Source organism: Lemur catta, chromosome 11 (assembly GCF_020740605.2).
Source record: "Lemur catta isolate mLemCat1 chromosome 11, mLemCat1.pri, whole genome shotgun sequence".
In the NCBI taxonomy this organism is placed as follows: domain Eukaryota; kingdom Metazoa; phylum Chordata; class Mammalia; order Primates; family Lemuridae; genus Lemur; species Lemur catta.
The window spans coordinates 73,683,186-73,699,291 of NC_059138.1; the positions used below are offsets into that span (position 1 = coordinate 73,683,186).

The following is a 16,106-nucleotide window of genomic DNA, read 5'->3' on the forward strand; positions in this document are numbered from 1 at the left end:
CTTGCTCATTAAGTATTTTCTAAAGTGAGAAATACATATATTTAAGATTTTTGTGAAATATAAAACATTCAAAAAATTAATTAGGTGATTAATCATATGTAGCATTCCTAACCCAAAAGATTAAAGGCTAAAATTAAGACATTAACCTTAAGCATTCTAAAGGATGATCATCTGTAAGAAAAACAGAATTCCTGAATCACTATAAGCAAAGTATGAATGCCATTTCATTTTAATAGAAAGATATATCCTATTGCAAACCACAAGCAGATTAAAAAGGAAGAGTTACGTATACGAATTGCAGCTTTACAAACGTTATCCAGTTTTTATACTGAGAATGAACCACCAAGAACCCTTTTAGTGCAGATTTTGAGGACTATATTTAAAATAGGTACTTAAAAGTAGTCACATGGTAGCATAACACTTGAATTCACTATACATTAAAATTGTGTTTTACACAAATTTGTCCCAGCACTGCCAAAGTATGTTTAAATTTTATAGTAAAAGTGTTTCTTGCATTTGAACGTAATAGAAGAAACGGGGCTCCCATATAAAAAGGATAATATAACTTCAAATGCACAGGCAATACATTTTATGGCTATGGCAAAGAGTATTCATGCTCTCCAGGGTCCTATTGCTCGTCCAATAAGCAAAGTCTATTAAAGTTCAATAATGAAGTACTTTCAAAATGTTCCTCGATCAACTCATTTATCTCTCATGAACTTCATTTTTTTAACATCAGAAAAGCAAATAGGAAAGCCCATAAAAATTGTTAGTATATGAAAATGTACTATTTAACAAACCTGATTCCAAGATTCATAGTTTCAGCAGTTCCAATCATACTAATAGCTAACAGCATGTTGTTGCAGATCTTTGCAGCCTGAAAATAAATTAAGTACATATTAAATATCTTTATTTTCAAGCTATAACTCACAGGAAGTTTTCCCCCGCCAGATTCCATAGTCTTCTTTCTAAAAGAAATAGCATTTAACTGTTGATTCTCCCAGGTGGGGAAGGGAACGTGGTGCAGCATGCCTCCCTCTGAGCCTAACATGCTACTCAGAGCAGACTTGAGGTCTCTTCCACTAGGTAATAAACCCATGGTGGTGACTGAGCTCCTACTATGGGCTCAGCACTATAGGACATGACTGGTCTTTAAGGGATTAGAAAATGGGAATAATATGTTACATGAAAAGCAACAAACAAAAACAAGTAACTGGCAAGTTGTATGGTAGAGGCTAAAAGATAAAGACCGTAGGAGTTCAGAGAAACAAGATCACTGAAGGCAGGAGCAGAAAGGAAGTGGAACCTGAAACCATCTCTTAGAGATCATGGCAGAATTTAAGTACACAAGAAAGAGAGCAGAAGAGATTGGGAAAAAGGTAAAAATAAAAATATAAGAAGGATTAGGCCGGGCATGGTGGCTCACGCCTGTAATCCTAGCACTCTGGGAGGCCGAGGCAGGTGGATCGCTCGAGGTCAGGAGTTCGAGACCAGTCTGAGCAACAGCGAGACCTCGTCTCTACTAAAAATAGAAAGAAATTATCTGGCCAACTAAAATATATATAGAAAAAATTAGCCGGGCATGGTGGCGCATGCCTGTAGTCCCAGCTACTCGGGAGGCTGAGGCAGTAGGATCGCTTAAGCCCAGGAGTTTGAGGTTGCTGTGAGCTAGGCTGACGCCACGGCACTCACTCTAGCCAGGGCAACAAAGCGACACTCTGTCTCAAAAAAAAAAAATAATAAAAATAAATAAATAAATAAATAAATAAATAAATAAATAAATAAGAAGGATTAAATGCAAAAGAGCATGGGATATTCCTGGGAACAGTATGGAAAACTGACTCATGATACTCAGCCCCCTTGTCATGTAATACCCAGTATCCCTCCCGCCCCGGGACTCTGCAGAGAGTCCCCACCAGCAAGAGGGCTCAGACCAGATGTGATCTCTCAACCTAGGACTTCTCAGCCTCCATAACTGTAAGAAATAATTTCCTTTTTAAAATAAATTTTAAAAAATGGGCTCATATGCATATGTTTTAAGAAATGGTGACAAATTTGATAGTTAAGATTGGGTCCAGAGCTAGTTAAGAGCTATGAAAGCTAGGGTGGAGAGTTACAATTTGACATGGTAGGAAATAGAGATCTATTCCAAGTTTCAGAATGGGGAAGTACCATGATGATACAAGCACCCTGATGGAGTTGGTTTGGGTTATAGTGTTGAGCACAGTGGTAAATTTGGCATCCAGAGACCCATTAGGCCCTCTGAGCTGTAAAGTAGACATAAGATAATGAAAGAAAGGATTGGACCAGGTAATGTGTGGAATAGACACAATGGCCAACAATGAGAGTCACTGAAGCAAAAATCAATAGAGCTTGGAGACTGACTGGACAAAAGTATGGAGGCAATAAATATATCCAAGATAATACCAAGTCTTGAGTGAGATAAAGAGGGTCCTAGTGACTAGGATAAAAGCATTAAGAGGAGGAATGAGGGAGTGTGAGTGTGTGTTGAGAGAGGGAGGGAGACAATTAGTTTGATTTCAGAGTTCAGTATTGTAGATCACTACTGTCAATCACCTCATACTTCTAAATAAAAATTATTTGCTTTTCAAGAAAAAGATTAAAGTCCATAGGTTTCTTCCACCTGACTGTACTACAAACAGAGCTATAGCAAATACAGTTGACCTTTGAACAATCAGGGGGGTAGGGTTACCAACCCCGCTGCAGTTGAAAACCCATGTATAACTTTTGAATCTTCAAAAACCACTAATAGTCCACTGTTGACTGGAAGCCTTACTGTTAGTATAAACAATTAACACATATTTTATATGATATATGTATTATATACTGTATTCTTACAATAAAGTAAGCAGAGAAAAGAAAATGTTATTAAGAAAATCATAAGGAAGAGAAAATATATTTACTACTCATTAAGTGGAAGTGGACCATCAAAGGTCTTCATTCTTAATGTCTTCACCTTGAGTAGGCTGAGGAAGATGAAAGAAAGGAGGGATTGGTCTTGCTGTTTCAGGGGTGGCAGAGGCAGAAGAGGTGGAAGGTGAGGCAGAAGAGACAGGCACACTCGGTGTAACTTAATAGAAATATATAGTAATTTCTGCCTGATATTTTTGCTTTTTCATTTCTCTAAAAAAGTTTCTATATGATATCAATCCTTCTTCCACCATCTGCCATAGTTTCGTATCATAGAAGGGTCCACGTCGTAAAAGAAGTCCAAAGCAATCCCTTACAATCAGCATCCTTCTGCAAGATTGTCTGATGTCAATTTGTTTTCTGGCACTGCTGCTTCTACATCTTCTTCCTCATTGTCTGGCACTGCTTCAGAAGCACTCATCTCCATCAAGTTACCTTCTGTTGATTCCTCTGGGGTGGTGTCTGTTAGTTCTTGAATTTCTCTCCAAGATCCATATTTTGCAACCCTTCACCCTCACCTTTTTTGCTATATTCACAACCTCTTTTGTGATTTCTTTGTTTGGCTGTGTCACAAATCCTGTGAAGTCATGCACAACATCTGGACATAGTTTTCTCCAGCAGGAATTTATTGTTTTGGGCTTGATGACTTTCACAGCTTTTTCTATAACAATGATGGTGTAATCCTTCCAGACTTTCAAGATGTTCTATCAGAGTTCTCTTCCTGAATGTTCATAATGCTTTCCATAGAGTACCATGTGTAATGAGCCTTAAAGGTCCTTATGATCCCCTGATCTGAAGGCTGAATTAGAGATGTTGTTTGGGGCAAGAAGACCACTTTTACTCCTTTAGTGTTGAACTCATGGGGCTCTGGGTGACCAGGTGCATTGTCTAGTATCAAAAGAACTTTAAACGGCAGTCTCCTACTGGTAAGGTGCTTCCTGACTTTAGGGAAAATGCATCAATGGAACTAATACAGAAAAAGGTTCTCATTGTCCAGGCCTTCTTGTTGTACACCCAAAAGACTAGCAGCTGGCATTTATCTTTTCCTTTCAAGGCTTGGGATTAGCTGCTTTAGATAAGGGCAGTCTTGATTACAATCCTGATTGCATTTGTACAAAACAGCAGTTAGGCATTTTTTTTTTTCCCAGAATAGGGCACTTTTGTCTGCATCAAAAACCTCTTCAGGCAGATATCCTTTCTCCTCAGTGATTTTCTTAATGGCAACGAGCAACTTGTCTGCTGCCTCTTGGTCGGCAATCAGCAGAAGCTGCTTCCCCTATTATCTTGCCTATTTAAAAAACCAAACCTCTTTCTGAAATTATCAAACCATGCTTTACTGACATTAAATTCTCCAGCTTTAGATCCTTCATCTTCTTTTTGCTTGAAGTTATCATATAATGACTTCACTTTTTCTTGAATCGTATTAGGTATAGGTATGCCTTTCTTACAGCAATCCTGCACCCACATAAAACCTGCATTTTCAGTAGGAGATAAAAAGGTATTTTGCAGAAAGTGTGAGGTTTTCACACCTGCTGGAGTAGCTGCAGTGATGGCTTCACAATGCTTTTTTTTTTCTAGCAATGGTCCTTATACTGTATTCATTCATCTTGAAATGGCAGCAACCACAGCTGCAGACCTCAATCTATAGTACATATCAAGCAATTCAACTTTTTCTTATAGTGTCATGACTTTTCTCTACTTCTTGAGAGCACTTCCAGTACCACTAGTGGCACTTTGTATGGGTTCCATGGTGTTATTCAAGGTTTACGGTATTGCACTAAACACGATGAAAAATACACAAGAATAAAAGATCCATTTTTACTAAGATATGTAATTTACTGGAGAGATGAACTGCTCACACAGAGATAATCAGCATCATGTCACACTACCTTTTAAGTGGATACTGGCAACACTTTAGCTTACTGCAATAGTAACAGGAGGTGGCTACAAAATTATCATAGTAGTACAGTATGTACTTGAGTTAATTTTATGCAGTTATTTAATACAGCATCTTTATGTTTGTTTATATTTCTCTTGACTGCAAATGGTGCCATGTATTATCTGTGTGCTTGTAAGTTTTGATAAATTAATAGATTTGTTAATATTTTAAGGTAGTGATAAAACAGACTAGTATCTATATATATTTTTATGCATTCATAAATAACTGTTTAATTCATAACTCTTTTTTTTATATTTCTACGGCCCATGGTTTGTCTTCAAGTTTTTTCAAATTGCCATAAATCTCCAAAAAATTTTCCAATAAATTTATTGAAAACCATAAATAAATCCATGTATAAGGGGACCCACACAGTTCAAACCAGTGTTGTTCAACGGTCAACCATAATTACAAAATTAGATGCAGGATAATAGCATCTCAGACAACATGTATACTTCAAATAGAAGCAGTTTTAAGGATGATTTTAGTAGTCACTGGGATGTCAAGATGCTAATAATCGAACTTTTGATCTTTTCTTAATGAGTAAATTGGCTGACATCTGCTTAAGTCCACCAGGAAGGATGGAAAACTACTTTCTTTCAAATTTAAGATAATCTGAACAAAGAGAGAATCCATAGACTGAAGAGAATAAAGAGGAATAAGAATGTGGTCAGGAAAGAGAAAGGAACTTTAGACAATTTTATACTGAGTCAAGGTCATTAATGTGAAAATGTTACCTGCCCAGTCCCAACAGCTCCACAATATACCACACTGGAGCCCATGCACCCCAGCAACTCTTGGGCAGCAGCAAATTCATCTTCAACTCCTCCCACCATAAATGTGAGGTTCCCCGACCGAGCTGCTCCTACACCTGAATCGTTTGGAGGTAAAGAGAGAGAAACAAGAGGATACACTTTAAGAAAATATTTAAATAGATAATACAATTAGAGAAAATTCCCAAACCAAATGCAATCATCCAAATTGTATTTATGCCAGGCATGTGTAAGACACTCTAAATCTGTAAAGAAATATTTCATAATCAAGTATTATTTGTGTTAATCACAAACCAAAAGGGACATACATATTCAGTTGTGCTCTCATTCTCAATTCACCTTAATCATTTTGGCACAATCATGGCAAATAGGGGAATCCAAAATTAAATTTTATTATTCCCATGTATCTATTATTCTAAGAAACCTATTCGGTAATACAAAATATATTATTTTATATAATAGAAAATATACAAAAAGATCTCCTGGGCCCTGACCAGTACAGGAGCAGCCAGTGGAATCTGCTGCCTGAATTGGGATTTGGGAGTCTCTGGCTCACTCGCTCTCTCTCCAAATACTATCTGCAGATGAGATCCACAAAAAGAGAAACCTGGCTCTTTGACACATAAACAAGTAGGCATTTCAGATGGTTAATATTCTTGTTTCCAAGGTAAAGAAAACTCTTGCTTATTTAGGCTGATTATTCTCATGTGCACTTCCCAATATTATCTGATTTTTCTTTTCCTTTCTGCTATACATATTTTGGGCAATTTATTTCTAGTGGTGTGAGCAGGAAGAAGAAATATACATTGGTTTGGCTACTCCTGAGTAGCTTTTAACAAAGGCTTAATGCATGTTCATTGATTCAAATGATTGGAGAAACAACTTCTAATTTAGCACAGAAAACATAGCCTAGACTTGTCCTAAAAAGGGGAGGGAGAAGCTTCATTCATCTAAATTTTCATTAACTATAAAATAAAACCAAAAATATTATTACTGTTTTTAGTAATCAGAGAAATCTTAATTCATAATTTTCAAGTTAGGTTTTTTGCTGTTCAAAACTTCCCAGGAAAGTATGTGAAAGAGCTATGTTAGTACAATTTTTGCCTTTATAACTTATCTTACAGTACAGCTAGGCATAAAGAAACTGTAATTTTCTGTACTAAGGTTCTGTAAGGTTTCTGTATCAAACCTGGCCATTAGAATAGACAGCTGCAGGCTGGGCACAGTGACTCATACCTGTCCCAGCACTTTGAGAGGCCAAGGTGGAAAAATCGCTTGAGGCCAGGAGTTCGAGACCAGCCTGAGCAAGAGCAAGACCTGGTCTACAAAAAATAGAAAAATTAGCTAGACATGGTATGTGCCTGTAGTCCCAGCTACTCAGGAGGCTGAGGCAGGAGAATCACTTGAGCTCAGGGGTTTGAGGCTCCAGTGAACTATGATGAGGCCACTCCACTCCAGCCTAGGTGACAGAATGAGACCTTGTAATAAGTAAGTAAATAAATAAGTAAAATAAAATAAAAAAGAATAGACAGCTGCAAGTAATGACCTGCTTTTGAATTTAATTTATTCAATGAAATACAGTTTTTATATATTAAAAAAGCCCAAATGAAAAGATCCCTTTCATTCAAATTGTGCATATTTTACTATTGCCAAATCAAGCAGCTTTCTATTTTATTATTTGTACTATTTTTAACCAATTATTAAAAGCAAAAGAAGTTAGGATTATGTTAGCCAAACATTCTTGGAAAAGTGAGTGCCCACATGTTCTGAAAGACTGAGATGTTCACACACATGGTTAAGTTACATTATTTCACAATATCTTCAGACATACTTTGGAATGGATCATATACAAAAACCCAATTATAAAAAAATGCTTTCAATTAGCCAATCTATGTCATTGGAACATTCTGATAATGTTAGCGTTTAAGTGACTGTCATTTTGTTAGTTCCCAATTTACTTCACCAAGACAGTGAGCCATTAATGTTTTATAATTATTTTGCTCAATTCCTATGGCTATTTTTATTCAAACCATATAACCACCCTTCCTCCTAATCCTGTTGATCTGACCTAGAGAAATTAAGTAGACAATTTAAGTCAAAGCTTACAAACAAATCTAGCACTATCCATCACAGATCAATAGCTTTGTATCTAGATTACAGACTGCTAAATAGCTTCAGAGAGTCATTTATTAAAGAAAAATTAATGCTGACAATGGTTCTCAGCTGGTTAGTCTTTTGACAGGTGCACTTTCTCACTTGTTCAGACACATATTTTAAAAATAAGAAATAAGTTACTTAAGCAAGAAAAGACCACAAAAGAAAGAATAATTTATCTTTTAATTCAGAGGTTCATGGTAGTTCCACTCTTTCCTCCTATCAGTGTGGTATTATAATTATTTCTGATTTTATCATAACATTCATTCCAACGTAAGGGTCTGACCAAAATGGGTAATCCTAAAGTTCTGGCATCCTTGGAACCAAATGCTATCTTTCTATACGTATTCTTTAACCAAAAACACTATCAAGCCTACTCCCATTACAAAGGCAGAATGACACCTAAGTTATCCTAAAATACAGCCATTTTGAACTGAAAAAGAACATCTAGAAGGCTGGAACTCTGGAGCTACGTAAGACATCTTATGGACTTCAGAAGACATTGTATAGACTTTTATGTCTATCAATAATTAACAATAAATGTATTATATTGCCATGCCATTTTAATTCAAGTCCATTTTCCAAAATAGGAAAACACAGAATGCACACTCAAGTAGCTGCTAGAATACTGGGGAAAATACTCATTTTACCTTATATTTTAGTAATTGTTTAAACAAAACCAAAATACACCCTGTGCTTAGTTCTATTATGCATTTATCATACATTATTAAAATATTTGGTTTTCTTACCTGATTCCTCCATTAGACTCTAAGCACCCACAAGGTCAGCATTGGGATCTTATTTTGTCAGCATCCCCTTTATCACAGTATGTGTTTGGTAACCAAATTAATAAGCGTGGTACAAAGAATAAAGGGTCTGGAGATGCAATATTTGGTTTTGGGGATGTGCTATTTGTTGGCTGTGTGATTATAAACAAATTAACTTCTGAGTCTCACCGTATAAAATGGGAAAAGCATTAATAATTTCTTCAGAGATTGGCTGTGAATATGTGAATGCATGCTATAAAATAAAAATGCTATTTAAATGTAAGGGCTTACTACTTTACAACTTGAGCTTGTAAAGTGGGTGTTTTCCTATTTAGTTATCCAAGCCATTGTCTTCTCTAGAATAATTTTAGCCTCTCTTGCTAAATATTAGCTGGTTTGGGATGAACCTATAAAAAATAGAAGCAGACTGGCCCAGGTTAAAAAGTACTATAGAGGTCAATGGCTAGTGATGTTAAGATTGTATCACTATGAAGACCTCTTGCAAAATCTTTCAATGGCAGCCTAGTATATGGGAAAGAAACAAGAAATCTGCATGTATTTTATCCATTCAACGCAATTAATGGGGTATCCACTAAGTAGCATGCTCTGTTGCAAGCCTTGGGGTGAAGGATGAATCGCATGTGTCCCTGCTCCTAAGAAGTTATACACTTGGGATCCAGCCACTTCTCGCCTTGGCTTGCACTACCACCACTTCTTGCCTGCACTACTGCAATAGCCTCCAACTTGACTTCCCTTTTGCTCTTGCCTCCATACTCCATTCCCCACATCCACATTTCTTCTCTATTCCCAACCTTCCAAAGGCTTCCCATTACTCTCAGTATAAAATCCGAAGTCCTGCAAAGCCCTACATGATGTGGACCTTATCCACCTCTCCTATTTCGTTTCATATTATTCTTTCCATCTCTTGCTGCTTTCTAGCCACCTTGGCCTCCCTGCTGTTTCTGAAGAGGTAAAGCATATTCCCATCTCAAACACATTTCCTATTCCTTTTGCCTGGAACGTTCTTCCCCCAGATATTCATGACTTGTATCCTTTACTTAATTCAGGTCTCTGCTCAAAATTCATCTCTTCAGAGAAGACTTCCCTGACCACTCAATCTAACAATCTAAGAGAGCATCTCATCACTCTCTATCTCCTTTTCCTGCTTTAGTTTTATTCATAGCATTTATTACCACCTGTTTATTGGAACACTTCTATTGGTTTCTGGCCCATATTCTCAACATGAACATTTGTACAAATAAATGAAAAGACAAACAACCTAACCATTCAAAACAAGTAGCTGGCTATCCTGCTTTTAAAGTCATAATCATCTATCACTTCTCTTGATAGTCTCTTTTGATTTCAATCAGCCTTATAGTGGAGAGGCACTTTTAAATCTAATCACAAAGTCTCTAAGTCAGCCCCTCTCTCTCTTTTAAAAAGGAAGCCTCCATTAGCTAAACTATCATCTTTCTTTCATTCCACTCCTACTTGTAGTTGTCATCAAAAATTTCATCACTGGAGATCCATTCTTCAGTGGTTCTCAACCTGGGGAGTGAGGATGAAATAGTCCTTGTCCTCAAGAAGTTTGAAATCCTGTGTTGTGATTTTTAGGAGGGGGTGGGGATTGGAGGTGGGGGAAGGGATAAGGAATATACATATATATAGATGATAAAAGACAAAGATAGATGCATGCAACTGGAGAGGTATAAATATAGCCCGTACAGAGATTCAAAGAAGAAAAATATCATCAGCAAGTATTTATTCAGTGCCTTTAACTTGCTAGAGTTTTTGTGCTTGGTGCAAAATTTGACGAGTTAAGCATATTTTCCAAATCAAAAATCAGGACCTATTTTCCATCGTATTTGGAGAATATCTGAAATATGACTATTCCAGAAAGTCCAAAATGTAAGGTCATGGTAGACATAAAACACAGTCTTTGCCCTCAAAAAGTCTAAAACATAATTAGGGAAAAGAGACATATACCCAGAAGAAAATGCCAAAAGGTAACATCATATACCAAGTGTTAGATGAATGAGGACAATCACCACCAAATCCTGATTCCCTCTTTCCTTCCATTTTTTAACCTCCGTCATTGAAAGAATAATGAATTCTCAGAAAGAGAAAGGGTGAAAAGGAAACAAGAAATTGTTTTCAAAGAGTAATGATCTTGTCGTTAACCGTGGATAGGCTTGTAAAAACTCTGATAAGAATATGGGTATTCTGAATCCGTTCGCAAATCTGGTTCAGAGCAGTTTAAACTAACGTTAACTGAACAAGTAATTTGGTATGTCTTACATATAGACACCAAGTTCTGCCTATTATTTAAATGTACATGATACTCAACTTCTCTACACAATTAGAGTTTGCTTATCAGAATAAAATATTAATAGAAAACAGAAAATCAGGACTAAGGAGGAAGAAGTTTAAGAGATCTATTGTACAACATGGTGACTATAGTTAATGACAATTTATTATATTCTTGAAAATTACTAAGAGAGTAGATTTTAAGTACTCTCACCACAAAAAAAGAGATTAGTATGTTAGATAATACCTGTTAATGACCTCATTTTAGCCACTCCACAATGTGTATTTCAAAACATCATGTTGTACACAATATATACAATTTTTGTCAATTAAAAAATAAGTTTAAAAATAAAAGTAAAAAAGAAAAAAATCAGAATTATGAACAAATAAAAAAATGAAACCATCAGATAGATCTCACAATGAATTTCAAATACAGATCTGAGTATCTCAGAAATCTTGGCAAACCCTATTTGGGAGAGGAATAAAGCAGCCTCAAGAAAGCATACCTTTGCCTTGAACTGAGTTACATATTTTTAAAAATTCTCATTTGTAATTTATGCAGAAGACAGTAAATTAAGTAATGGACAATGTTTTTCACAGTTTTACATCAAAAGCAGTTCACCCTTCTTCAAGGTGAACTGAATTAAAACTTGGTTCTTGCTTTATAGCCTTTTCTGGCTATTTGTAGCCTTGAATCTATAATAAAATTTAAAAATTAACATAAATCATCTCATTCAAATATTTATGCTTATCTGTCTCCCAATCTTTAGGCAGTTTTAATTGATTTAATAGCTAGGAGAGGGTTAAGTCTTAAATTATGAATTAACATGAACATAACCAGCAGTTGAAAACGTTATTCACTATTACTCAGCATTTCTGAGTAGATAGTCTCACAGTTCCTATTTTTTCCCACTAAGTAAAAGTTATTCTTTTTGAAGTACTTGTATATTTATGTTTCAGCAAAAAGAACTTCATAACTCACTTTACCTTCCCTTTTGTCTTGAACCGTAGGAAGCAAGGGACTTTGTCTTCTCTCTCCTTCTGGTTTTCTGAGTTTTTAATCTTTACTTTCCGATTTTTTAATCTTTATTTTTGTCAGTAATCCCAATTACTCCTCATCTACCCCTCGCAACAAAAACTGCCATTCTATGCATACTGAAAACCAGTTGCAGTGGCTCGAGTGTGCAAGGATTTTTCATGCATCCATGCCTATCCTGGGCTTTTCCCTCATATGAAATCCCTTCCCAACCTTTTTTGCCTGGCTCCTGCTTGTCTTTTAAGACTCAACTTACTCAACTCTGAGGAGTATTTCATGACCATGACCCCCTTTCTTTACTCTTAGAGTATTCCTGGTGATACCTTTAATAAAGCACTTACACTACTCTAATCAATGATATTTCCAGTGTGTCTTAAGATTCTTATATGCATGAGCCATTTGAATTTTAGCATGTGTCTGATAAATAATAATTTTCTTCTTAGAAGGTAGGCAGAGAAGAAATCAATTACTAATAAAATGACCAAGAATACTAATTAAGACTTAACATTTTCTAGTTTATCACAAAAAGCTCAACTTTTTAATAACAATGTATTATATTGTTGAAAAACTGCTAAGAGGGTAGATATTAAGTGTCATCACCACAAAAAAACGTAAGTATTGAGTTAATGTATATGTTAACTAGCTTGATTTGGCCAATCCACAATGTATACATATTTCAAAACAACATGTTATACATGATAATACATACAATTTTTATTTGTCAATTATTAAAGAAAAAAGCTCAATTTGGGAATAGCATGATTCTCCACACGTGGTAATGGCATTTTCACCTACTGTTGCGTGAACATGCACAAGCATAAGTGCACATGTATGGAGACATTATTATGAAGAGTTACAAAATGTGATTTGAGTAAGAGACTTGGCGTAAAAGCAGTGTTCAAAGTCATGCCCTTTGGACAGGTTATAATACCTCTCAATCTTGATATCTCCATCTGCAAATGGTAATTAAAATATTTGCCATACTTACTTTGAAGCTCAAATGAAAGAATACATTGGAAAAATATTTCATACAGTTATTATACAAATGTTATAAAAAATTTACATATAACAAGTAAATCTACTCAGCTTAAACTATTTGGCCTAATAGTAGCAAAGAGCTGAAATTGGAATTTAGCCTTACTGAAAAGCTAAGCCACAGAATTAATGATAGATAAACCATGATTCAAGTGCTGATAACTTAGAATAACCACTTACAAATCACAAATAAGGAGACTATTTTCAATTCTGACTATTGGAAAGAAGGCTTCAAATCCAAAGAGGAAAGAGATGGAAAGCTAAAAAATACAATCAAATTATATTTGTCTTTAATACTGTATAAACCTTGCCACCAAAGCACTCCCATTGATATATAGCAAAACATAGTAAATCACTTAATTTACTCAAAAGAACATAAATGTTTTAACCAGTCTGCCATCAAAAGAGATCAAGAAGAGGACCAATGGGACCTGGGCTGCAATGTGAGCCGTCTTTAAAATGCAATTGTTCTAATCATTTTCTACAGATGCAGCCTCACAAGGGGCTGCTGTCACAGGGACCATTTACGACTTGTTATGGTGTCTCTATTGTTTACCAGCGACATTCGCTGAAAAAGGCGACAGCTGGGACAGAAAGCTGCTACTCAACGAACAATATAATCCCGTGAAAGTAATCAACAAATTTAAGGGTGTTAATTAACTTTACACTTTATCATGTTCAATTAGTTGTCCTTTCTAGAAAAGATTGCCGTGCACAATCAGTTTAGAGCGTGCCATGTTTGATTTGTAAGTGATCACTGTTTCTGTTTCAGAGTCCACGTCAGATGTTCTCTTGGGTTTTGGTGACACAGATGAATGGCTCTGCACATGTTAGGGGTGATCTGGTTTAACATAAGCCAGCATAACATAACCCCTTGTTAACACTATTTCTGGCATTATCCAAGCTGGAATCAGAAAAGCAAAAACACTCACAGCATTATTCTCCAGTCAGATAAACAAAGTTTAGTTAGCTTTTCCTGAAATAAACAAAGATGCAAATATATGGAGAAATAAGCAATTTTTCATCATTATTTTTCAAAGTAAGACTTGTCTTTTGGGGGCATGTTTGGGATCATTTCCTCCCAGCAAGATCTCGAAGCTGTGCTGCATTATGCACAAAGCACCACTGTATCCTCAGACTTTACATAATGCAGATAGTCTTTCCCATGGCAGTTGAATAATGCTAGGGATGTGTTGTTAAGTACTGGCTTGTGTTAAATTCTAGAATGTGACTTTTAAATCCAGAAACTGAATTTTATAAGTGTGGGAAATCTGCAGGGAAGTATATTAATCTATGAATGCAATTTGCCTTCTCTCTTACCTTAATGCACCTGTTCCTACTTGCTAATAGGACAAGCAAAAGCTCATGATAGAGCGACAATATATTCAGTATTGCATTTTAATGAAAGTCATTGCAGTTCCTCTGAATTGATTAAAATAGAGTTTTGCATCAAAATATTTCATAAGCCATTGACGAGGTGAACAAAACCCAAAACTGAGATTTGGTAGGAGGTGCCTATCTTTAAGGAAACAAAAGCAAGGGACATGAATCTATCTCTTTTTTAAAAAAGGCATCCACATAGGATTGTGAAACATCTTCATAAAGCTGTACCGTGCTCTTATAGACTAGCCGTTTCCTGCATAATACGCAAATTAAAATCATATAAATATCTGGTTAGCTAGTTACAGCATACATAAGGACAAAGCTGAACTTCTTCAAAATACAAAAGTTGTTAACTCTGAAAGCTAATAATGTCCTAAGTTAAATATTAAAGAAGGAAATTATAGGCTATATCTGAAACAGCTGAAACCACAATACACAGCAGCAGAAAACATTAGTTTTCTGCAGAAGATCTGCAGGGAGAAGAGAAGCGGTCGATAGATCCTTAAATTGGAAGCAATAGCCGTTCTTCTATCCCAAGTTGGCAGCTGCTACATTTGCAGACCTGGTTCATTATTTACCCATAATGACCATCAAGCTGCAGTCAAAGTCAGATCACAACAACTGTCAGCAGCTCTTTTAATTAGCCTTGTTTGAATTCAGATAAATATCACAATAGACCTGCTTATGCTGAAAGAGCAACAGAATGTTCCGCGGAGCTCGCTGGCTTGAGAAGGACCAGTACAGTACAGAAGCCGTCAGAAAGAAATGCAGAGTGAGGTTTTTTGAGGGAGGGGTAAATCAGAGAACGAAATGGTTTGCTTTCATAGTGAAAATCACTTTAAACAGCAATTCCTTGACATTCACTCCAGATTAAGATGGTGTACAATGTTGGTTTACAATAAAACTCTAGGTTCCTGAAAGCTAAAACATCTGGAGCCCAAGAAGAGTTAACTTGAATGTCTTCGGAGAACATGATTTTTAAAACTCCATCTTGTAAATTATGTATCTTTCAGTTTTAAAAATCATTTTAAAAAGCCAAATAAGAGACCTACAGCTTGCAATCTTATGTCCTTCTATTTTACTTTCTTTAGGAGTTGTATAATTTGCAACATTTTCTGTGATAGGCATTGGATATTTTCCTAGAAATTTCGTATACATTCCTTTCATTCAGCATCAACAATCACAAAGTAAAACAAGGCTAATAACCAAATTCTGAGTAATCTTATTACCACCATATTCCATACCCTTCTGGGTTTCTCCCCTCCAGTTTGCTTGAGAAGAAAAACAGGCACAGTAACAGTAATCATTTGCCTTCTATTTTATAGAGACTTGATTGTTCACAGGAGTTTTAAGTTTGGCGATAGGTAAAAAGAAGCGATGGCTGACAGAGAAGACAGGGTAGAGCGTAAGAAGGAATAAGCAAAAGGCAAGATGATAACCCAGCAGCAAACTGAGGAGAGCAAGAAATTAAATATTAAGGGATGGCTGTGCTAATAAGCTATGCTTGGCTAACCAGGAAGCACTGTCTCTGAAACCCACTTGGAAATCTCTTGAGAATGTGGACTCTCATATTTTGGGGTAGGAGGCACAGTTGGAGAGGTGGCCACTTTAACATATGAGTTGAATGTGGTCCACTCTGCCAACACATACCCTTCTGCAACCATTTCTGATGGTGCATAACATAATATTAAGGAAGGGTAACTAACCAGGTTGGCATGAGGACAAAGGACATATTACTGTTTGTTTACACAGGCTTTGGATTCCACTTGACTGTTTCCTTACTG

At 36.1% G+C, this 16,106-nt stretch overlaps 1 protein-coding gene across 1 annotated transcript in view; it reads right to left on the reverse strand.

Moving 5' to 3' along the window:
- The window catches only part of HIBADH (3-hydroxyisobutyrate dehydrogenase), a 120,998-nt gene that overhangs the window by 11,385 nt on the left and 93,507 nt on the right, over positions 1-16,106 (reverse strand). Inside the window, exons 5-6 of the mRNA XM_045564066.1 lie at positions 5,605-5,738; positions 801-877 (exon numbers count right to left, since the gene is read on the reverse strand). Coding sequence (XP_045420022.1) covers positions 801-877; positions 5,605-5,738 — 211 coding nt within the window. The remainder of the gene's footprint in view (positions 1-800; positions 878-5,604; positions 5,739-16,106) is intronic.